This window comes from Clytia hemisphaerica, unplaced genomic scaffold (genome assembly GCF_902728285.1).
Source record: "Clytia hemisphaerica strain Z4C2 unplaced genomic scaffold, Clytia hemisphaerica genome assembly, whole genome shotgun sequence".
Taxonomy (NCBI): domain Eukaryota; kingdom Metazoa; phylum Cnidaria; class Hydrozoa; order Leptothecata; family Clytiidae; genus Clytia; species Clytia hemisphaerica.
In genome coordinates, this window is record NW_027104338.1 from 1288578 (window position 1) to 1313293 (window position 24716).

A 24716-nucleotide genomic window follows, 5' to 3' on the forward strand; every position below is an offset into this window, starting at 1 on the left:
AGGAAAAGAAAAACATTTTTTCACATCAGCATAATATAACAATAGGCAGAGATTGTCCTGATATGAAACATATGTCTGATATGAAACGAGAAATACTTATGTAAAAATAAAACCTTTAACAAAGTCAAAAGGTCAAAAACAAAGTCAGCAAAATAACAATCAAAAATGATGAAGTTCTGAGAGAGTTTTTTCCGAGACCAATTTGATTAGCTGTTTTACGGGCCCGACCGACCCTGAAATTCGTAAAAAAAAAAAAAATAAAAATAAAGTTGAGTTTGGTATTACATTTTTATTTTCATTGCTTTACAGACTGTCAAATTTTCAAAATTGTGGTAGTTTTTCCAAGGTTTTGAGAATTTTATGTTCAATTTTTCTATGAATTCAAGCTTTTTCAGTTTTTTTATTTTCTATTTCGCATTTTTGTCAAGATGTAGTAGTTTTTGCTGTATTTTTAGGAGATTTTTATAGGTAAAATTCTACATCTATTTTTATTTTTCCGACCCTCTTTTTTTGGGTTGTACTTGTACTCTTTTTTTGTATATACTTGTAACGTATCCTCATACATACAAGATAGACATACATCGTGTCCGATGGCATCAATCATGTAATAGAAATCGACTTTCAAAAAACATCAATTTTTAACCCATTTTCGGGGTTAGGAGTTTTGCCTGTAACTGTTGAAATCATTTTCTTTTTTAAAATATATTTTCTAGTAGGGAACCAGCCCTTAGGAACCGTGGCATCTTTTTTCATGATACTCTTTTTGCCATAAGATGTTTTGCCTGGCCTAACTCACGGTCCCCCTCTCAAAAAGTCACATGTGCTTTTGAACCGACCATATGCAGTTGCGTACCTACGAAAAAAGATCCACGGTTTTTAAGTGTTGGTTCCCTACTAGAAAATGTATTTCAAAAAAGAAAAAGATTTCAACAGTAAGGATATCCTAAGATCAAATAATAAAGGTGGGTAATAACTCCTGTAAAAATAAAGGTCAAAGATTGATTTTTTCATCTTTTTTTCCCGATTGTTTAATTTTGTCGTGATATTTCCACAGATATCTGATATAAAACGCTTAGATGGAGCTCTCTCCTCCCTAGCTGAAGCAAAAAAGCCCGCTATCTTTGCTGAAAGTAGACCACCGTAGACGAGAGTTCGGTACCTGCAATTTGATCGATCATGACCATTCTCGGGTTATACATTGAACAAATCATGCCGGTACCAAACTGTTGTCTACTTTCAGCAAAGGTGGTGGGTTATTTTGCATTAACTGCCGTTGCTTTGGATATGTAGATATGTCATTCCTGAATTTCTTTCAACGAGGATAAAAGCTTTTTTTATTTTTGATGTAAAGTATTTTGTTTGAGACAGACTTAAGTTAGGCTTTGTTTTCGTGTTTAGATTAAAATGACAGTTATTACATATGAGGGATATAACGTAGTCAGAGATAACAAATCATCTTTCAGAATGAATATTTCGGCCAACTGGCCTTTTTCAACATAAAAATGGATTTATTTGACAAGGTTTATATACTAATTCTATATACACAAGGGAAAAAAAGTGAGGGATATAAGGGATATAATATATTCTAAGGTATAAGGATGTTTTGTTTGATTCTTCTTTTTCATAGGTGTTCGTAATACAGAGAAGTCCTTTTAAATCGAACCTCTATAACTCGAATGTCTCCTCAATTCGAACAAGTTTTATGATCTCATTAGTTAACAATGCCTTTTAAATCTTACTCTATAACTCGAAATTTGTATTCCCCGTTGGTGCTCGAGTTATAGCGACTCCACCGTATAATTAAATTGATTCAGCTTCTGAAGTGATGCGATACTTCGAATAATCTCTGTTCGTTGAAATAACGTCTTGTATTTTTGTGCGATTGGAAAAGAATAACATAACATTTCTTGCCATACAAAAATAGCACGTACACAACACAATTACTTGCAACAATCAAACAATATAGAAAATCTTTATCCCCGATTCCCCGAAAATATCCGATCGGGTAACTAACCAGTAATGTCATTGTTGTCACCATGGTTGCATAAACAAGAGACATTGCGTCATTCATCGGTCCCGGTAAATTTCGCCCTCGAAACGATTGAACCAAACAAGCCATTTGGAAAAGAACCAAAGACCCGATAATAACTCTTAAGTGGAAACCAGTATTAGCAATATGATATCTGACCTGGTTCTCTTCATCTAAAAGAACATTGATCCCAGGTTTTTCAATAATCGTTGTCACATACAAAACACTGTTATTGAATAGTAAAAATATTACTACTGTGAAAATTTGTACCGCCAAAGTTCTCTTAGCCTCACCCCCGGTGATTTGAACTGTTGAGTGGAAAGCGTCTATCAACTTTTGTGATTTTGTGTAAACAAAAGCGATATTAGCGGTATAGAAGACAGATAGATTGATGCACTTGGCAATAGTTATATCGATGGTGTAGTTGTCAACAACTCCAATAAACACCAGACAGTTGAATAAAATTGCAATACAAATGGTGATCAAGTGTAGATATGAAAAGACCACGTCTGAGACTTTCACTGTCGGTGTATCACGATATCTTATGAAAATGACCAAAGTGGCGAGTGTTATTAAAACTCCAAAAGATGTCAAAGATATTATAATTATTGTTTGATTCTTGTTCAACGAAGGGTATTTGTTGGTATAAGGGTCGATACATTTTGTTCTGTAGCCATTGTCTATGTTCTGGTTACCGGAACAAGGTACACAAGGGGTGTTACCGTATTCCCGTTTGATGTAATTCACAGGACATAATACACATTTCATGCCGTGCTCTGATTTGATACTAATTGCAATATTCGATATCTTTCCATATATTTGCCGGTAGCCTGGTGTACAGTTTAAAGGTTCCATTGGAATTGTGTGTGGATAGTTATTGATTAATAATTCGGAAGTTTCGGGTGCATTGAAGAAATCCCAACGTTTACTTTCATTCCCGGATCGATATCTTCCAATTTCTGTGAGCGGGATGGTGTAATCTTTATAGTATCTATTAAGGAAAACGAACCTTTTTGACTGTTCGAGGATGCTAAGTTTCATACCACTGGTAAAAACTTGTAATCCGGGAAAATTTGAAATCATTTTTGCTAATTGATCAATATTTCCGATTAAAGTGAATACATTTGTGATAGCTAGAAAATCGCTCAGTGCTACTGGAAAATCGTCATCTATGTCTCCATTGTATTGCCGTAGTTTCAGCCGCTGATGGTTCTCTAAGCTTAGCCAATGTTTTTGGGGTGTAGTTGTTAAGTTGGGGTATCCTCTCAGATGTTTTTGTTCATGCGTTATTAAGAATGTTTGATTTTTTGATACTCCAACGAGTTGATCTAAATTAGATAGTATTAAAGACTGGAAAGGTCCGAAGAGGATTATCGCAGATTGGCCTTTGGTCCAAGATCCTAAAAGAGGAATAAGATCTTTTTCGAGAGATGAATTTCTGACATCGATTTCAATTTTCTTGAGATGGAGTTTTTCAGTTTTCATCAATTTTTGATACGTCTTCTCAAAATAGTTATGAAACATGATCGGTTTGCCAAAATGTATTGATATGAAAATTAGGTTTCTCCAATTCAGTGATGTTACAACGTGGTTAAGATAATTTGAATAATCATCAATTTGGATTTTTGTTTCTGGTAAAGTGACAACCAGGAACGGCTCGTGTTGTAAAATGTTCTTCAAAATTTTTGCAATCGTTTCATTCCCAGTGTAGCTTATAAAATATGCTAAGTTTGGTTGCGTGCAATTGTTTTGTTCGCCAGATCTATGTTTGCCATCATCACAAGACATTTGAAATTGTTCACCAAGCAAAACGTCCAATGTTCGATGTAACAGATCATCTAGGTTTTGACACTTGAATGTTAAATTGTTGTGTGTTATCTTAATGTTTTGATTTCTGGTTGACACTGACTTCAAGAAAGACCATAGATGGGGCTCAGCACAATCGGGAAATATACCAACAGCTTGATATGTTGGTATTTGACCAGAACTGATCATAGTAAAAACCATGCAGAGACAGGTCAAAAACCAAATTGTTCGTTCCATAACCACATACACCGTGTATAAAAAGACTGGTGAAAAAATTCTGAATATTACACCGTTTGCCCTATACTCAATAACCTAAAGGGAGAACGGCAAAACTTGGTTAGATTACTTTTAACGGATTTAAAAGAACAACTAATTAAAATTGGAAGCAAATATTCCTTATTATCTTCTATTATGTTTTTTAATTTTGATTATTTGAAATCAATGATAGACCATTGAAGCTTTTTTAATTTTTTCTTTGCACTTGCTAAGGCGCTAATTAAAACCATCTGAGATTCGGATGAGATTAATTTGTTGTTAGGTTTTGCCCAAATTACAGCCTCATGTTATTATCAGAGAAAAAAATTCATTGGGTGAATTTTCCCATTGAAAGTACAAGATGCAAGAAGTAGACTATTCTGCCCTAAGAGGAATGGAAGGTTTCTTGTCACCCTCATATTCGAGGATCATCTTTCCTTGATATCCGGTCCTTCCCCCCAAATATCTTATGTAAAACACTACTCTGTATTTCTCAAGCCACGGCAGTTGAAGAAAGGTAAAGGTTCCTTTCTCCTGGGGATATAATCTACCGGTTTTTTGCGGGAGGGCTGGAACCTTTTAGTGTTTGTATTCGTGCCATTACTTGAAAAAAAAAAGTAATGCACCATCTTTGCTGGGGTAGACCACAGTTCGATACCGGCAATTTGTTCAATCAAAACAAACAACCTACATGGCGAGAAGCGGATTATTTTGCTTCAGCTAGTTGCGAGGAAGATCCATCTAGTGTTTTTATCTATAGCCCTTCCTCGTAAAATTCCTCATGAAAAACGTATAAAAAAGACCATTGTTCAATATTCCGCTTGTAGGTGAGGAAGAAAACAACTCGATTCCTGATTGGTTGTTAGCGTTATTAGCTTGTTGTTGTTTCAACGATTGTTTTGATATCCAGTCTTCAGCTCTATCAACTGTATTGGATTTGATTAACGTGACGCTAACCACTAGTCAAACTAAGAAGACAGAGTCGTATAGTAAGATCACTCCACTGATATCACCAAGTAATTTAGAATGGATTCAAAAATCAAATCTGTTCAAGGTAAGACTTCTCAAATTTAGGTTTCTTTAGCTTCAAACAAGGGCTAGATGGCGTGCTCTGAGTTACAGCAAAAAAAAGTGAATAAGAAGAAAAGTATTGTTGCTATTGTTTTCTAAAACCCCCGAAGATTCTGATTGGTCAAGCGCTGAAATTCTTTTGCAATTGTTACGTGACCTAGGTAGGATTTCCTACCGAACCACGGCACACCTTTCAGCCAATACACGTTATCTAGCTCAGGTGGTTCTAAAGATCTCGTTAGACTAGATACTACTTCAGATTGTGCTTTGCTTTCTGATGATTTTGACGAGGCTGCTTCCAGTGAAGCAGACTTTAGGATACGGCAATCAGGTCTTTTTATGAATGGCCCCCGGGCTAAGCTCTCGTTGCATGATTTTCTATCTAGATTGAAAAAAGATTTCATTTCGTATTAGCCAGTACCTTCCCACAAACCAAATTTTTTCTATGTTTTATGGTCAGTTACACTTTGAAGTGTTTGTCGAGTTATCGAACTGCGCACTGTCAAATCGCGATAAAAAAGCGGTTTTCGTCGAACAGGCTAATTTAGTATCGGATATAGTGAGGGTTATTTAGCGTGTTAAATCGATCAGCTCGGTTAAACCGAGAACACTTCGTTAATTCATTTTAACAAACTGGTGGTAAATTGGTAATCTTCTGATGTGGTAATCAAAGTTTTATGCTAATTCCGGACATTGACTATACATGATATTCAGAAATAAATATCCCTATTCAATATTTCCAACTAAAATTCTGAAATTAAAGAACCTGGGCTAATAAGCTATGTACAGTCTTTTCCAAACTTAACTTTGACCACTGTAGGTGATCGCCAACAATTTGTGGAGTCGATTATTACCGAACAGATGTCAACACCAACAAGGAGCCGTCCAACTCTTCTTGCAGCTTCATAACATTTCACCTTCGTCTGGTGTCTGTGAAGATGTCATCAACAATGCTCTCGTCTCTTTCGATATTGTAAGTTTTGCACTTACCTTTATATTGGAACTAATTTTCGCGGGAATTAATGTTAGCGTTTTTCGCGGATTTTTGACGAAACCGCGAAAATTTGAACCCACAATATACATTTTTTCCAATTCTATCGCAAAAATTTCCCTAGGAAAATGAAGTAAATTTGTCCAAATAAGGGCAAAACTGTGAAAATTAAAACCTGCGAAATGCTATTTTTTCGATTATTTTTTCCAACCACGAATATATTAGTTCCCGCGAAAATTAGTTCCAATAAGAGGTAAGTTGGTGAAGTTTGAGTTAGCATATCAGTATAAAATCAGAATTCAACAATATTTCATGCTTTTGTCACCATTCGCTACGGCCTGACATGACACTGTCAGGAACGAAAAGTATTTGGTCGTGGACACCTGTCATTCCTCGTGTACAGTCTATCCGTTCGTCACAAATACTTTCCGAGGGACTTTCTTTCAAAGCGTTCTTTACAAACGCTCTCTAGATTTAGACTGATTTGCAACGATTTGTAGCTTCTTCTAAACAAGAATTTTAGTCCAGCCTAAAGTTATAAATCTGACATTGACTGCAAGTGCAACCTATACAATTACTACACGGTTTTTCATGCTGGCGCACTTTTTATGCAATGCAGTGTATTGTAGATTTTATTTCATTCTAATCTAATATAATCACTTTCTAGCATGAAAGGGAATTATCACACTGGCGTTTTACGACATTATGGCATCTGTCACGTGATTTTTACAAAGACGATAACAACAAAGCGAACACGGGAACAAGAACTATTGATAAGTAAGTCTGCATGTAAAAGACTATGTTCAGAACAGTCTCAATAACTCGAACCTGCACGAGGAACATAAATTTGTTCGAGTTAAGGAAATTTCGAGTTATGAAGATTCGTTTATAAGGTTTTGTTAACTGAAGAGACAAGAAAACTTGTTCGTGTTAAGGAGTCATTCGAGAGATTTGAGTTAAAGAGAATTTACTGTATTTCTTTCATTTGAACGTAGTATTCCTATTTTTAGGCCAGTAAAAAGCCAGGGGCTCTCTACTGTGCTTGCTTCCTTTAAATTGCAAAAAGGCAAAAATTTTAATCTCTAGATTGGGTACTTAGTCTCGGCGTTCAGTTATGATGTACCTGAATGGGAAAAGACCAAGAAACGGAGTGTGAAATGCCGGTTTTTGGTGAGGTACTCGCTAGGAAAAGTCACAAATTAGCACAAATTTGTGTCTCGAACTGGCTCAACTGGGTTTGTTAGTATAACTCGACATGGTTCCTTTATTGTTTAAACGATTTCGTACTTCTTCGATTCGCACTACAAAATCGCCATTAAATATTGTCTTGTTTTTCCAGGTGTATGTTCTTGATAATCAACAGTCTACGATCAGAAAACCTTCGTGTAAGGTAAGTTTTCCTTTGAGAGCTCGTCATTATTTTTATTCAGAACCCTACACTTCTAGTTCGGTCCTGAAAATCAGCCTCTGCTTGATTTCTGTGTGGCATTTTCGTTACTGGGTTTAATCATCGGCAAAATAAGTGCCATCTTGCATTATCTAAATTTAACTGGTAAAAAATTGGCTTTTGATCGTCTCTACCGACGAGTCAATAGCGAGTTTATGTATTTGCACTTTGGAGGACGGTAGAGTGACTGAAGCGATTTGGAATAACCCGCAGTTCTGACCTGTAAAATCGTCCTCCTCAGCTGGTCAGGAATCTAGACAAAATCAGAAGCTAACCGTCGTCGTCCAAGAAAAATACACATACATAAACTCGGTAATCAAACTCCAAGGGAACTTTCGAGAAAAACTTTGTATTACAATCGAATCTCTTTGTAATTCGGATAAATTAGACTTCGCTTTAGAATTCGAATTAGCAAGAATTAAGGGCTCTGACCATAGTCAAAAATCAGTATTTCAGTTTAATGTCGATATTTTGGCTGAAGGTTCCTTTTAGGAACTAGCAAAAAACTGCGTTTACAGAATTGTGAAATATTAATTCCTTCGTCAGATATTTAGTATCGAACTTTGTGTATCTAAAACCTCATCTTTTAAAATCAAAACTCTCTATAAAGTATGCATCAAGCTAATTACGGGAGAATAATTACAAGCCAAGCCAAGCCAAGACGCAAAATGTTTTTGTAAATAGCTCATCGCTTACACATTGTATTTCGAAGTTAAACAGTGTTCACCATTAATAAAACTAAATTCCCATAATAGCAATGAATCATTTATTACTTTCATGATCATAAAATTAATTAATTTATGCAATGGTGTCATTAAGAATAATTATAGTTTAAATCTAAAATTGTTAAAACCTTTTGCACAATTGAAGAATCATGTCATTTATTTTTAAATAGCTAAGTTTCAATGGGTAATTAACCTTTTTGTTTCAAAATTTCTTTACACTGTCCGCAAAGAATTGAACTATTTTAAATTTTGCGGAAAATTTTTCTAAAAAGATGTGTCAAAAGTTATGACTGTTTATTTAAGCAAAATCCAGATGAAAAATTGATGAAAAACCACTATTTCGAAGATTTCGAGACAAAGAAGCATTTACAAAAATTTTCCGCAAAAATGTTTATTGTTCTGTAAAAGATACACCATCTACTGCGAAAATTTTTTCAAAATGTTTTTTCTTCGCCGAAACTAAGCTCTTCAAAGTTGAAATACGCTTCCTCGCAAAAGTCTTCATTTTCTTCTTCATCAAATTTTTTCAATGCAATTTTTGAATTTTCAGATTCAGGAATAGTTTGTCTAACAGAAAATGTATAACATGCCATAGTTTTGTTGGTTACATCAGTCAGAAAACACATTTTAAACACGGCAATTATGAAAAATTCACTATGGTCAGAGCCCTTAAATGACATCACTTAACGTATCTACTATCCGTATGCTTGGACAACGTAAACAAAAGAAAGGACAAATTTCTACCCCTCCCGATGCCACGCAAGCACAAATTTTGAGAAATTCTTTTTTTCTGCATCGTCAGCAATTTCTTTCTATATCATTAAAAAGAATTTCTTTAACTGTACTTTTCCAGAGAGATTGCCCAACAATGGCTCCAGCATTCGGTCAATTTCGGTGATATTGGACGTATTTTGGAGACCATTCTCTTGGTGCTACTGGAACCATCCACGTCACGCATTGCTATTCATTATGTACCACTATTGAAGAATAAAAAAGAGAAGAATAAGACTGGACGAGGGTCATCCATTACTTCTGTTGCAAAGAAAGGTTCGGGTGCGAACAGCAATAAACTTGAAGAAATCGATGAGAAAATTCAGTCAGAAGATGACGACACCAGAGAAGGTTTGTCAATGAGAGATATTTTTAACGTCACATTGTATATATTTTCCTAACCTTTGACTAATTTTTTTGCTCTGAAAAAACACCGCGCAACCGCTCATAGTCTTTTGAGATCATAGTACAACCGTCAGTCTGGTAAATGTCGTTCAACACATCAAAGAGTGACTTCACTGCATCTCCAATGGGCTGATTACCCCCCCTCTCTCCTCTCCTTTCAGAACTTGAGTGTGTATATGACTCAACAATATGAATGCAATAATGGCCACATATAATAATGTCAGTGATGGATTTGAAGGCTGTTAACTCAAACACGAATGGGGAACTAAAATTTGCTCGAGTTATAGATTTTTACAGTTATGGAGACTAGTTTATAAGGAGACTGTTTAGTAGAGGGACAAGAAAACTTGCTCGGAGACATTTGAGTAATAGAGATTCGAGTTCTTGAGACTCAACTGCACTACAGTAAACTCTCGCTTATTCGAACTTCTATTATTTGAATCTTTCTATAACGCGAACTTATATTCGTAGTCCTCGTCAAGGAGAACCTCTTTCTATATACTTTCCATAATTCGAATCTCTCTGTAATTCGAACATAAAGTATACCCCGTTCAAGTTCGAATTAGGGAGACTCAACTGTAGTGTTCTTCTTTTTCACAGTAACGAAATCGCGTACACATTCTGAATTGAGTAGCGGTGGTTTTGCTGACGATGAAGATGAAGAACTTGATGACGACATGGATGAACTAGCTGAAAGTTTGAACAGTCTCAGTAACAAGAAGCAAGGTAGTAAGGCTTACATTAGCCATGATAATGTCCGAAGAGTTTTTTTTTATATTCGATATGTAAAAGTTTTTTAAGCAAAATGTTTCTTCCAAAAAATAAAGAGCAAATTTTCTGCAAATCTGTTCTGTTCTTTTTTTGAAGGACTTTTTATACATCTATAGATCCTGAAAACCATAATAAGAATTTCAAGAAGATGGGAGATTTTTTCCACTGCAATTTTTTCCATTGCAAAAGTCGCATTAAAGTCCACCTAAGATATGACTTTAGTTCACACTCAAAATAAATGGGACCTTGAGACTTTCGCTCTCCTTCAAGTAACACAAATCAACTTTATCTTCTTCATAGAAACGTCTACAAACAGCAAGACCAGCAAATCAAACGCCCAACAACGTGGTGGTAAAACAACGCCTACACACCCTCTTCTCATTCACAAACTCTTATACACTCAACGCTACGATCATCAACAATGCTTACACATTTTAAGTCATATTGGGTCCGTCCTTGACAATGAAGGCCGCGCGTTCATCTGTTCGGCCGCGACAACAAGTATGAGCGTATGCAACACACCACACCAATCGTTATTACGTGAGCTGTTGATCAGACATCGAAGAGCTCTCTCGGGAAACCAGTTCTATGGATCTCTAGCTGATGGTAAGAAAAAGATTTTTTCATCTTATACTTGACGTGTACTCATTTAGAACGCAGTTACTCAAGCTGGACTATCTTAAAGCTTTTTATGCGCCTGGTTTTTAATATGACAAAATTTGTATGAAATTAGAATTTATGATAATGTGAAATGATTAAGCTCTGGCAGTCTCCGGTTCGCTCTGGATGTTGTCAAAAAACTTTCTTACATTTTCTCTAATTATTATTTTCAGCTCACCAACTCCTGATCCGTGCCAGCACCGCTAAATACCTGGAAATTCTCCTCTCAGTGTGCCTATACTTCATCCGTTCCGATTATCAACAAGAAGCGCGCGCAAGCCAAGCGGATTTAGAAGGTAATTTCACTGTACAACAGGCCAGTGCTAAAGTCCTTACACAAATCGCGTATCTTTTGCTGGAGATTGCGCGTGATAGTGGTAAAGGCTTCTCCGTCTACGTCAATGATTTGTTATCGCGAAGTAAAATCCAACGTATCGCGTTACACTGCTTATTATCGACCGTTTATGCCGTGACCGGAGATTATAGAGAGTCCAGTGAAGTAGGATACTACAGTATGGTGGAATATCCCAACCTGCTGGAGACCGCGGATCTTCAAAATGGAAAGCAACGCAACCATATCGATTTACAAGTTAGCTTGTTGAAATTTATTGAAAGCTTAATCCATTTGGAATCGTGTATCGGAACAGATAATCCGGCACATGTTAACCCGACTGAGAAGAAAAGTAAACGGGATAAATCGGGGAGTATCGGAAAAACACCGCCGTTTGAATATGTGGCTTTTAAACCGATCGTGTCGCAACCAATGTTCATATCTGCATCCTTAACAGTATGTATTGTACTTCATTATTGTTACTTGTCTACCAAGACCATATAAGCGTAATTAGACTCCAATTCGAATACTCTAATTCGAACTAAAATATTACACCCCTCAGCTGGGGAGTGGTATAAGTTACTCTATGTAATTGAATCTCTTTCTAGTTCGAAGAAGATCGAATTAGAGAGGGTCAACTGTAACTCGCTTTAAATCAATTTCTTTTCTATTCCAGGTGCTCCGTGAGAAACGTTGGGTCCACCTACATGCTGATTGGATAAAACTCCTCATCTCCTGTCTACCTAAATTCTCAAACGATATGTCCAAAGCTATCGTACCCGTTGTCTATCAATTATGCGCTAACCTGAAGACAGTCACTAAAATCTTTAAAGAATCATACAGCGGTGAGCGAGAAGAAGAGAGCTCTGTACAAATCCCGCCCGATTACATGTTGGTGTTATTAAACGGTTTGACGTCCTTCTGTCATTATTGTTTGATCAGCACAACTACTGGAGGGACATTGAGTTCAACGGCTGGTCGCGTGAGTAGTAAAAGCAAAACAAGTGTTGACGAGTCTTCATCGCTGTTTTCGAACCTGGTACAGGTGTTCTCCAATACGTCCGCAACACCTTCTAAAGTGACAACCAGTGAAGAAGGTTGGTTAATTCTTTTTATTACAGACAAAGACAGTTGACATGACTGTAACGCCCTGAAACAAATTTCACGCATGTTGATGGTTAATTCCTTTTATTGCACACTCTTCAAAAGGAGAATAAGGCCCAAACATAGCAATTTCACATTCAGTCAATTCCTTTTGTTATGTGTCAATATTCTTATCAATCGACCCTTATTATAGTGGTAAGAGACTGGATTCGAATTTACCAGGTAGAGTTTACGCCAAGTTTCTGAATTGGTTGGATTCATTTTCTCAGAATTTCGACCTCATCATTCCGTGTTAAACTCGGCCTTATCCTTTATAGCATTTAGGGCTACTAGGTGTATTATAGTATAACTAGCCGGTACCCGGCGTCGCACGCCGGTTTGGCTGTTGCTGAACGCATTTTAAAGTCCTTTGGATGTTGGGAAGCTGGCTTAAAATACGATGAAGTCAAAACTAAAGAGAAAAATTATCTTCAAAGTTTGACTCTGTCCCTCCCAGGTCACGTATCTTTTAACCATATTTTGAAAAAGATTTTTAAATTGTTGCAAAAATGATCAGAAAGGGCGTTATTCAAACTATACCATACCGGCGACCTGCGACGTCCGAAAAGGCTTTGCAATTAGATTTTTTTCTCGCTTCGCTCGCTTTACATTTGCCGTACTTGTTGATGATTAGGAAAACTTTGATGTCAAGATAAGAGGAGTGAAATTATAGACATGACACGAGATTCGTCGAAAAAAGGCAGCCCGTGGGTACTTAGGCAAGAGAAGGATACGGGCATGAGCCATTCTTAAGGATGCCTTTTTAAAAATGGCAGTCACTGTAAGGGTTGGAAAAATCAGAAAATCAAACTTCAGTCCTACTAAGAGTCGGTAAAAATAGGGAAAAAAATTCAACTTTTTACCCCCAGAAAGATAGAAATTTAATCAAATTAGTCCCAATAAGGGAAGTAAACTTCACAAAATTTCGCTTATTTCTTCTTCTCTCTAGTCTCGCTAAGGGTCCAAGGGCCAAAAGTCAGGCAGCTAGGCACCTTCGTCATAACTTTTCGAATTCAACAATGAATGACTTAGATTTACAGCAATATAATTATCGACATAGATGTTTATAAGTCCCTTTTTACGAAGAAAGATCTCTTGTTTTTACCGCCTTATGAAAGTATTGTTAATGTTGCTGTTTAGTTGTTCCAACAAACTTGTCTTGTGATTCTTATGTTTTAAATGTTTTAAATTTGTTCTTTTCTAAAACAGATTTTGTTTGAAAGATTTTCTTTTGTTAATTTCGCATAGCGAAAGTATTACGATCGTCTTTCTATGTGTGTGTGTGTGTGGCGAGAAAATTTTTGGGGCGCAAATTATGGCGTGGGCGTTTGGCTGCGGGCGTACTACGGCCAATGTTCTAAAAGTGGACTCACTCACAAAGATAAAAAACAGCGCTTTTCTTAATAATTAAAATACGCTAGTGCAAGAAGTGTAACCAAGCCTTTGTAAACATTTATCTTCATCATGAGAATTTTTTAATGGCTGCTTGATTGTTGCACGTATGCTTTTGCCTATTTGAAACTTGACCTGTATAAATTTTTATCATGTTTTCTGGTCTTTTGTAGAGTATTTAGAGGTTTATTATTCGTTTACTACTAAGTATTTTATGTTTGTGTAGTTAGTGAATGCACCAATAAATTGATAATGCTCAGTACGTAGTACAAAAAGAGTTAATTTGACACACAACAACACTCACACATAAAACCCACTAGAACCCTCTTCTTTACTGAAACTACAAACAGCACAGGTATGATCTTTTTTCCCTTTTTTCACCAGATAGTTATGTGTTAAATATTAACCAGTTGTGACAAACAGTCTGGTTTAGCAAGTTTTTCCCATTTCCCTGACCATGGTATTTCCTAGAAATCATGTCAATTGAAATTCAGCAATTATTTTCATAATCGAACTGTCGAGCTATCCAACAAAATCAAACGATTTAGCTCTTCGATTAATGAGCCTAATTTGTGAGACAATTTTTTGATTAGTTTGATTATATAAGTTTGATGACAGTTTTTTATCTGATGAAGTTTCGATGAGTTTGGTTTAAGTAAAGGTTCCAGCTTTTCCTCCCCGATGCCAGGCGATGATCAACCGAACCCTATCAAACCGATTTTGGTAATTGAACTATTTCATCAAACGAAATTGAACGATAGGTGTTCGATTTATATCGAACCTTATCTAGCAGTAATCAAACTTTGCCGGAAAATCTTCAGTTTGATGTTTGATTAAAAAGTTTGATTACTTACATTGCAGTTCGATTAAGTTTGACCAGTGTTTTTGTACCTCAAATGATTCCAGCTATTGCTAGCGCAACCAGCTCAATCAAACACATCGTACATCAATCAAACTAACCGGAATTTCTTGGTTCGATGACTGTTGGATTTGGTTCGGTAATCACACAGTTCGATTGACATCGCTTGGCTGATGGGATGATAGATATTGGCCTGCTCTTTCAGCTTTAGCGTTCGTGTCTAATAATAAGCCATCAGAGTGTGACAAGAATGGGCAACCAAGGTAATAAATCAAACTAATTGAGCTTCAATCAAACTTCAACGATCTTGATACCTCTTTTGCTAATCAGAATTTTCATTTTGAATCATTAAAAACTCCAGTGGTACCGTTGTTTGTATGAGATTCCCATTTCCGCACTAAGGTTCTTGATACTTTTCTGGAATCTCTCCCCTATATATATATTTTACGGGATAACCAGCAAGAGATTGGGTTTGTTTTAATGGGATGCAGTTAGAGCATAAAGGATTCTTTGTTGTTATTTTCTAGAAGGGCCATTAATCAATTACGTATAATATTGATTCTTTTACTGTTTTTAGCACTTACTACTTTCACTGGTGTGTAAACATTTATTTTATGATTTTGAAAGATTTACGGTCAAGCTAGAAATAATTAATTTTAAAGGTCTATTATAGCATCAGAAAATAATTGCATCACTTTTAGTGAGGTTTAGTCAATTAGGGAATTAGTATGTGGTGGGAAAATTGTAGTGACAGGTGGTAAATAAATCCCCATATTCTATCTTGACCGAAGTCTGTATCCTTAAGTTAATATATTTTTATATGGATTTTTGTGTTGAAATTTGGGAAAATTTTAATCTCAAGGAGTATTATTTCTTTAAAGCTTCAAGTTGGCTAGATTTTATCCTGTCATTCTCTAGTTCAGAAGCTTGAGCTCAACTACTCAACTGCTTTTTGCCTTTAATGGCCTCTTCCAGAAAATACATGGGGGGGGGGGGTGGTGGAGAATATAGTGTCCAGGGGGGGGTTAGTGAAAAATCTACAAAATTTGCCTCGTCCGGTGGGTGGGTAAACTTGCTCTGTTTGGGGTAATTTTGTTCTGTTTTAGGGTAGTTTTGATTGTCCATGGAGTCAACTGATGCTTGTCAGAGGGTTAGACCTGCTGTACGGGGGGTTAGACCTGCTGTACGGGGGGTTAGACCTGCTGTCTGTGGGTCAAAAGTCACAGGGTAAATTTCAAAAAAATGTTATATCCTCCAACCCCCCCTACAATATTCTGCAATATTCAAATTTTTTCTGGAAAAGCCCAATAATTTTGATGGTGGTGCGCCATCATTCATATCAGAAAGCGAAGATAGTATACAACAGATTTTTCTGACTACTGTAGCTATTTTCTCAATTTTAGAAAATTCTTTTGGTTATAGAAAGAAGTTGATATAAACTTTGCGCAAGTGAAAGAATTAAGTCTTATCACAAGTGACTTGTTATCACGTTATCAAAGCACAAAATGAAGTTTCTGCCATCAAAGAATGGAAAGTTCTTTTTTTTTCTTCATTTTCAAAAAATTTTAAAATTATTTTTCTCAAGTATATTGCAGTTCTCTGATTTATTCTGAACCCAATTAAAAGATCTTTTTTACGCTTATAAAAAGGAATTTTTTAGTCGCATGTTTTAGGAATCTTTTTGTTTTTAATGTATTGAGATTTTTCATAAGAAACGACCTTTGTGTACAATAAAATGTGTATATTTTGTGTAACGCTTCATTCAAAATCCACAATGCTGCAGGAGTCACGTTTCACGCGTCTTCCGTCGTTGATCGTTGATGTTCAAATATTATGCGAAATTTTCGACTTTAAGTCGTCTTGTTTTGTTTTGAAACGAATTCGAATGTCTCAAATCAAATAAGGTCGTTAATTACATTCAAAAACATAAAACAAAAGAATAGAGAGAAAAAGAAGAAAAAAACATAAGAGGCGGGCTCGGGCACGTCTGGGCAGATATTATAATCTATCAATCAAAACAAACTTATCGAACAACTCAAAGTCTTTATAAAACGGCGCGAATCTGATTTAACACATTTGTGGAGCAAGAAGCAAAAGTCATCTTTTAAAAGAACAAAACATTGCTTGCGAAAACGAAAGTGACACACAAACAAAATGACATACAGGCTATTAATATATAGATGAAATCGTATTATGAAACATTCAATATAATTCTTTGGAGTATAGCCAGGATTCTACGTTATTCATCTATACACCGAGAATCTGCTTTTAACCAAGAATTCATTTCTATAGGTTTTTCTCGCTCCGGCTATACATGACTTTATACTTTCATGGTGAACTCTCGCCTGCTAAAAACTTGTCTGTACTAAATACGTTGGAAATAAGTTTTTAGGAACCGGCAATATTTTGGCTCATGATTTAAAAAAATTCTTTCCAATAGCCGGCTCCTGTCATTGATACACTTTCTACCTGCCATTTTGTTTTCGATTGCTATACTTTTTTCACAACAGCTAAATCAGGATTCTCTTTGTAACTTTTTCTTACTTTAAGGTTCACCGGCATTAAACGAGACACGTGACGGGTTGTTAGGTATCCTTCCCGCCATCATCACTGCAATTTCTTCTGTATGGAAAGTATGGGATGCCAACAAAATATCCACACAAAATCTACCCTCTAAAACTCCACTAGCTATTGGACAAACGAAGGTATATATTGGCTATTTATGAGCATGTTCACAATTTTTAGAGAGGAAAAGCTGCGGAAGTAGTGCTGGTTACCGTATGACATAAGAAAGTAAAATGCCACTGTGGTGGGGGCCTAGGAAATGGTAGGTTTTATCACACTGACGAAAAGTGATACATGAATCATTTTATCCTCCTAGTATTACCCTAGTGTATTTACACGAGAGAGCTTGGACACACATTATGTTTTTGGGGGTTTTCCAAATTCTCTCCATCGTGTTTTCTCTTTTTTTACTTTAATATATGATCCTGTTTGTATTATATAGCCAAATGGGAAGATCTAAGGTCTAATTTATTCTTTGTTTATTTTTTTTCCCGACGCACAGGCCGTCCGTCTATCCATCCTCCAACTGATCACACCCATCGCCATGAATCATACAGTAGTCTTCTTAGCATCTCTGGCAGACGTCTGGTGTTTGTACAGAGATTCTTCGTTCATCAAACCACATCCTAACCTTCATAGTAAAGAATGGTTGCATTTGAGTAATAAGAAATACATACCTTCCATCACTGAAGATCAGAGTGTGCTGCTAGAAATTATTCAAGCTATCAAGGTTTGTTCTTCTTTCTACCCTAATTGACAATCAAGTCAGTTAATTGAATATTTCAAAAGACATGTTTCGGACCGTTCAAATTAATACTGTGCGCTAAGGACCGTTAATTATTAGGTGCCAACTTTCTCAGTACATACGATTAGGTGGCCAAAAGCATAAAATCACTCGAACAATTTGCACTGTCTATAAATAGAGAATAATCTGAATTATCGTCCACCTCTAGGCAAAACGCACTGTCGAATATTTTTAGATATCCGATAGCAAAATATCTCTTCTGTAGCAGCGAGCATAAAGAAAATAGTTTTTTGATCAAATAATTATTTAAATCTCACATATATAAAAACAGATAAAAAAGAAAGTTCTTTTAAACAAAAGAGAAAGAAAATTCGAACGTTTTGTAATAAGAGAAAAAAACAATGAAATTGACATCTTTAAATAAGACATACTCTGTACCAGAGTGTATCTCGCGATTATCTACGGCAATGAATTTTGAAATTAGCCGTAGATATTGGGTTTGTGTACAGACAAAATAAGACAGTAAAACGTTCGAAAATGTCATAAAAAGAGAGAAAGACTGAATGCGAAATAGGAAAAAATTAAAATGCTTTTCTGCTAATTGGTGAACGATAAACCATATATTCAACGTGAAAAATCGGATATCGAATCGATATCCGATTTTTCTTGTCGAATATCTGCTTAATGTTGGGATGGTTTTATTATTTGGTTCTATGCTTTTTAATGATATTTGCCTTTTCTTCGACATAGGAGGTTTGATTGTATGTGACTTTCAAAGTGATGAACAAAGTTAGTTCTTGCTTTGCATATGCTTGCAGCCAAATTCTTGTTGTTGCTAAAAGGCCAATCTTTTTTATCCGATAAATCAGTAATTTTCAAACCAAAAATATCTAAAGCTCTTCTATATCTGTTATATTTTGGGAGAGGGAGATTACATCAATTTGAGTGGCCATTCATGTTCTCATTCTTTTATATCAGATTTCATTTTGTTTGATATTAATAACAGGCTTTAACACTGGATACAATCGTGGACACCAGCAAACAAGTGTTGCGTCAACTAATCGCAATGAAAGAACGAAACCAGCCCGTTCCTTTGGAAGTTTGCATGCTTCAATTCCTATACGAATTACTCTCTAAAGGCTCTGATGATTTAGATAGCATCAAAACCACTTTGATGGCGTTACTAAAAGACGCCCATTCGTTGAATATGACGCCACCCGCCCTGTTCGTTTTGATGGCCATTTTGAATATCTACGTACAAAAGATACCGGTGTCTGAAGAGAGGAGGTCAAGGCGTGAAATTCAAGTAAATTTAATCCTTAATAACGTAATTTAGGCCATTTGAGCTGAAGATTTGTCCATTCCATATAATCAACCCTGTGAACATAAGATTTGAAAACTTTTCATTCATAATTAGTTCAATAAGCTCATTGAGCCAAAGATTTCAAAAATTGAGTCCGAGGCCTTCCTGGACTACGACGTACTTTTTCGTGCTTTTTAGAGAATCTTTTTAACCTCTTTAACTTAATCACGTTGTCGGTAAGCTCTAACTTGTCTAATGAGGTTTCGTTAAGTATCTGATGACTGAAAGTCGTTGGTTCGTGCCCAAAGCAAATTTGACCTCGTAGTAGAGCTAATTTTCGTGTCGCCTATCACCCCAAAGTCCAGAATTATGAGTTTAGACCTTGATTATAAATTGTTTTTGAATCTTTTAGGATTTGGTCACGAAATTTCTCGAAAGTCTGAACGCCATTGCCGCTTCATCATTAGAAGGATCAGCCTGGTTCCGTCGTTCATTACAAGTGGTGACACAGCAAGACCAGTCTAGTGATTTGGAAGAATCTACTGCAACTACTCTCTCCGATAAATCTTCGTTTCCAGAGAATCTACCACCTCCTACACCTAATGTTGTGAACAGTAAAACATCACAATATAGTGTGCCGGCTATTCTCATTTTAGCCGAGGTAAGGTTACATAGTTAAAACCTTTAAAACTGATTAAGTTAAGTCGATTAATACTCTTCCATGACGAACAACTCGTTATACTTCTTTCGTCATCTGCAATAAGTATACCAACCGTCAAACCATTAAAATGCTGCCTACTCTGTATCTCGTGTTTATCGTTTCGGGGTACACTCTGTGCGCATTTACTGTCTGATAAAAAAGTTCCCGTACGGAAACCTCTGCCATGAAGTATGTATGATTTTCAAATAGCAACGACTTCTCTCGTCGTCTATCCTCTCTCACCCATACTCCATCGCAGTGGTCGGTTCGAAAAATCTCAAATCAGAAAAGACAATGACAACAGACCCTCTACGACAATGCATTTTGAATTTAGCAGTAGATATCGGGTTTGTGTACAGACTGAATGCGGCCCTAATGCCATACTTTAGGTTTCTTTGTCCCTTTCACCCAAAAAATCTGGAATTTGACCCCTATTTTGGAGATTTTTAGTAACATACAGGGTCAAATTTTTAAAACATCTTTTCGAAAAATGGCGTAGTCTTAACTTACGCATATCAAGAATACTAGTAAGACTTTGTTATGGAGATACATATTTTCCATTTTTTCAGTACATCGCGCCGATGATGGATTTAGTGTACGTCAGTGAAGAAAAAGACAAGATCGCGTCCGCCCTCGTCTACCTCATTTATAACATCATACCGTATTTGAAAAACCACAGGTAAAAATTATCTTGAAAGGATACAGTTTGCAGCGGAAGCTCTGACTTTTGATACCCGAAAGCACTATATTCAATGTTGTTATTTTCTGGTGATCAAGAAAAAATGAGCTTATTTTCTACTGGAGTTATAGCTTCCATTTTCACGCCAGTCCTAGCTCTATCCTAGGCAAGACCTTTGTAAAATTTCAAGGCAAATCAGCGATTCCTTCAGAAGACATGGGCTGACAAGTTGACGATTTAGGTCAGGAGGGACTTGGCACCCTCTCTATATACAAGAGTAGACATCATCCAAACTTTTTTAGCCTTTGTTATTTAAAAGATTTTTATGCTCTAGCCTTCCCTGTAAAAAGGTCATTTCCGTAAATGTTTTTTTTTTCTGATCTTATAGTACTCAAAACAACACTGGTTATCGAGCGTCAAGTGCTCTTCTAGCAGCCATCAGTGACTACCAATACACGTTAAGAGCATGGCGAAAAGACGTCTACGAGCTTTTTTTGGATTCTGATTTCTTCCAAATGGATTTGCTATCGTTTGGTTTCTGGAGAATCATTATTGACCGTTTGATCACATACGATAATAGCGTGTTCAAAGACTTGATGCAGAAAATAGTGCTATCTCAATCGGGCGCCATTAACATCTTTGCAAATAGGGAACAGGTAAATAATAGTGTACAAGTTTGAATTGAGAAATATTTTCTTTGTAATTTCTTTATAACTTTCGAGCGGCTGAACCAATTTTATGTACAAAAGTTCAAATTTCAAGTCAGCCTGTGGTATTTCCAATACTGTTTAAATTTATACCATTGGGCTCTTCCAGAAAATATTCGTACATTAGGGGTAGTGAAAAATCTAACAAAATTTTCCTTGTCCGGGGGGTTAACTTGCTCTGTTTGAGGGTAACTTTGAATGTTCAGGTGGTCAACTGATGCTTGTACAGAGGGTTAGACCTGCTGTCCAGGGGTCAAAAGTCACTTTGTCCGGGGGTAAATATCCAAAAAATGTTATATTCTCCACCCTCCATATTCCATTTTCTGGAAAAGCCCATTATTAGTTTTAAATATTTTGCATAAAGTATTAAATGTATAAAATTTAGATACTCTGTAAATACCTATTTTTAAAAATTCTGTCAATTAATTCAAACCCAGTGATTCACGGTGATTCACGGTGATGTGCTTTTAATCCAATCATATGAGAAAAATTTGTTTTAAATAGGCAAAAAAGTAGATCATATAAATTTGACCACCAACCATACGAATTTGGTGTGAGGATGAGGGTTCATACCTCTCTGAACTGTATCTGCCTGCTGTTAAGGTTTATGCCTCTACTCCAGGCCACCATTGAAGAGTGATTTTCATATTTTTGCTCTTACATATTTTCTTCATCACTTTCTTTCAATTAGGAAATGGAACAACGTGCCCAGCTGTTAAAGCGTTTATCATTCGTTATTTTTTGTGGTGACCTCGACCAATATCATCAATACATTCCCGATATCCAGGAACGTCTCGCCGAAAGCATTCGTCAATTGCAGGTACATGCTATTCCAATCACTAATTACCTTGTAAAACATAAAGATCTAAGTGAAATTGTACCATCGGTAGATTTTTGTCAGCAGATTGACGCTTTGTAGAAAACTGTAAAAGTTGTTTTAATCATGAAAATATTTTGAATAAAGTTGCGAGTGTTAAGAAAGAACACATTGGGGTTAGTCTTTTGAGTTCTGATAAAGGCGCTAGAAATTCAACTGCACAATGAACATAGCAAGCTGAATGTTCTTTGCTATTCGCGATAACAAGCATGCTAATTGAGATCGTTTGAGATCCCTATGCAGAATTTGTTTTTTAATTTTGACCTTTCTGTTGGTTTTAGCCGTTTCTTTGAGAAACGAGAAAATCTATCCCTTTTTCCCGCGAAATATCGCTTCTCAGTGCCTTATTTTCCGATAGAATCGATCTTTTTTTAATTCTTATGGCCAATTTGTAATTCCTTGACCTCAGCGTTGCGTTGATCTTCCAAATAATGAATTATACTTACTCTTAGGTGCCAAATAAACGGGGGAGTTCGAATAAACGGGGGGGGGGGGTTGGAAAAATTTTTCAAATTAAATAAACGGGGGGGACCTAATTACCGGGGGGTTGGAAAATAGACCTTAAAAACCCTAAAAAGGGTCAAAATAGACTAAATTTAGGCTTTTTAGAGTAAAACAAGGAACTTTCCTTTTGGTAGCTGGGAATTTTTTCAAAAATTAATAAACGGGGGGGGGTCCTAATAAGGTCCGGGGGGATTTGGAAAAAAATCGAAAAATTAACAAGCGGGGGGCCCGTTTATTTGGCACCTAAGAGTACCAACTTTGGTTCAAATTATAGAAAATATTTTATTATAGAGACTTTGACTGCAATTATTAATCATGTATACTTTTTTTTTCAGGGTCCCTTCCTTCATGAGCAGGTATTCTTATGTTTTCGTTTACTCTTGGTGCGCATGTCACCCAATCATTTAATTTCATTTTGGCCGCCTATCCTCGCTGAGCTGGTCCTCGTTTTCGTGCACATGGAACACGAGCTAATTAACGGAGGAAAACCTAAGAACAAAACCAAAGTTGCCGTACTTGAATCATTCCTCGGGATAAACGGATATTTTAAAGACCCGACGAAATGGTTACGTTTATACTTGGCGGTCTGTAAATTGTTAGACTTTTTGTTGATTCTACCAAGCGAATCATTGCCGCATTATCAAGTGTATAAATGGGCGTTTACAGAAACGCCCGGTGTTTATTGCACCCCGAATCTAGATGAAATTACTGATGAGGAACTGTCTGACAAACCGGCGACCGAATCTCCCAAGGATAAAGGACATGACTCAAAAGTGCGTTCTAAGAAGGAACAACATAATGGCGGTAAAGTGGGAAAAGTCGAAGAAGTATCTAAAATGGCAGTTTTGAATTCGCCTATATCTGAACAAAAACGATTGGCGTCAAAAGAAAAACTACTGAAAGCGAAATCGCGAGAAAGTATTAAACATCGGCATATAAGTGCAGTGTTTTTCCCGTACATCACACGCATCGTTCGGATTTTACAGCAAAAGAACTTAGGCGAAGACAGTTGGCATACACCGCTTCGCGTGCCAGGCGAACTTATTTTACTACAGAAAAAGATTCAAAGCATTTACGATTTGTTACCATTTTTCATTTCGGTGACCGGAGATTTAGTCAAACAAGACGTTGACGTCACCAAATTTGCTCGTTTCAAAATGCAATTGGTTGAAGAATTGATTGAAAAAGATTTCATAGAACACTCGTCTTCTTTAACATAATATGAATGGCTGTAATGCTCATGAATATTTCTAACAATATCTTTACCTAGCTGGAGTATTATTACCTTAAGGGTACAAATTTTCGCGGGGATTATATTTCGCGAATTTTCGCAAATTTCACCTTACTCGCGAAATATAATCCCTCGCGAAACTTTTCAAACTCTCATCTCTCGCTAAATTCGCGAAATTTAATCGTCGCGATAAATTAAGTTTTTTACACTAAAAATTCTTTCAGCTAAGAAACTCTCTTAAACGAGTCTCCATTACTCGAATGTCTCTGTAATTCCAATAAATTGTCATTCCTCGTAGCCGTTCGAGTTATGGAGACTCTACTGTACACATAAAATCTCGTAATCAAACTAACGAAAAATGTGAAAATCTGAAAAAATTCGCGAATTTAAATCCTCGCGAAAATTTACAGTTGAAGTTAGTCGCGAAAATAAGTCCCGCGAAAATTAAATTATTTCGCGAGGGAAGCTGTCTCGCGAAAATTAGTATTAGAAGGTATTCCAAAAATGTAATTGACATCCATACAAGTTACGCAAGTGAATTACTTTCTTTTTAACCCTTTAACTGCCGATGTCGGCAAAGGTCGCACCTTCATTTCATTCCGTGGCAAATATGTCGAACCTTAAAAAAATACGCACGGATGTTAAAGGGTTAAGAACCAGTAGATTTTGCTTTAAGCTCGGCTGTTTTTATTTCTTATAAATCTTTTGAGGCTAAAACTGTTGTTGTTTTCTCTCTTTCTTTGGCTTAA

At 36.3% G+C, this 24716-nt stretch overlaps 1 protein-coding gene across 1 annotated transcript in view; it reads left to right on the top strand.

Annotated features, from left to right (window-relative positions):
- Positions 1 to 24000, top strand: part of LOC136817870 (protein dopey-1-like) — a 32894-nt gene extending 8894 nt beyond the window's left edge. The window contains exons 6-22 of the mRNA XM_067074202.1: positions 4918 to 5144; positions 5982 to 6134; positions 6820 to 6929; positions 7492 to 7542; positions 9178 to 9446; positions 10101 to 10226; positions 10572 to 10877; positions 11105 to 11718; positions 11939 to 12359; positions 17207 to 17361; positions 17724 to 17951; positions 18973 to 19272; positions 19682 to 19930; positions 20539 to 20648; positions 21037 to 21304; positions 22047 to 22175; positions 23072 to 24000. Of these exons, the coding sequence (XP_066930303.1) occupies positions 4918 to 5144; positions 5982 to 6134; positions 6820 to 6929; positions 7492 to 7542; positions 9178 to 9446; positions 10101 to 10226; positions 10572 to 10877; positions 11105 to 11718; positions 11939 to 12359; positions 17207 to 17361; positions 17724 to 17951; positions 18973 to 19272; positions 19682 to 19930; positions 20539 to 20648; positions 21037 to 21304; positions 22047 to 22175; positions 23072 to 23956 (4601 nt within the window). The 3' untranslated portion in view covers positions 23957 to 24000. The remainder of the gene's footprint in view (positions 1 to 4917; positions 5145 to 5981; positions 6135 to 6819; positions 6930 to 7491; positions 7543 to 9177; positions 9447 to 10100; positions 10227 to 10571; positions 10878 to 11104; positions 11719 to 11938; positions 12360 to 17206; positions 17362 to 17723; positions 17952 to 18972; positions 19273 to 19681; positions 19931 to 20538; positions 20649 to 21036; positions 21305 to 22046; positions 22176 to 23071) is intronic.
- Positions 24001 to 24716: the final 716 nt, after the last annotated feature.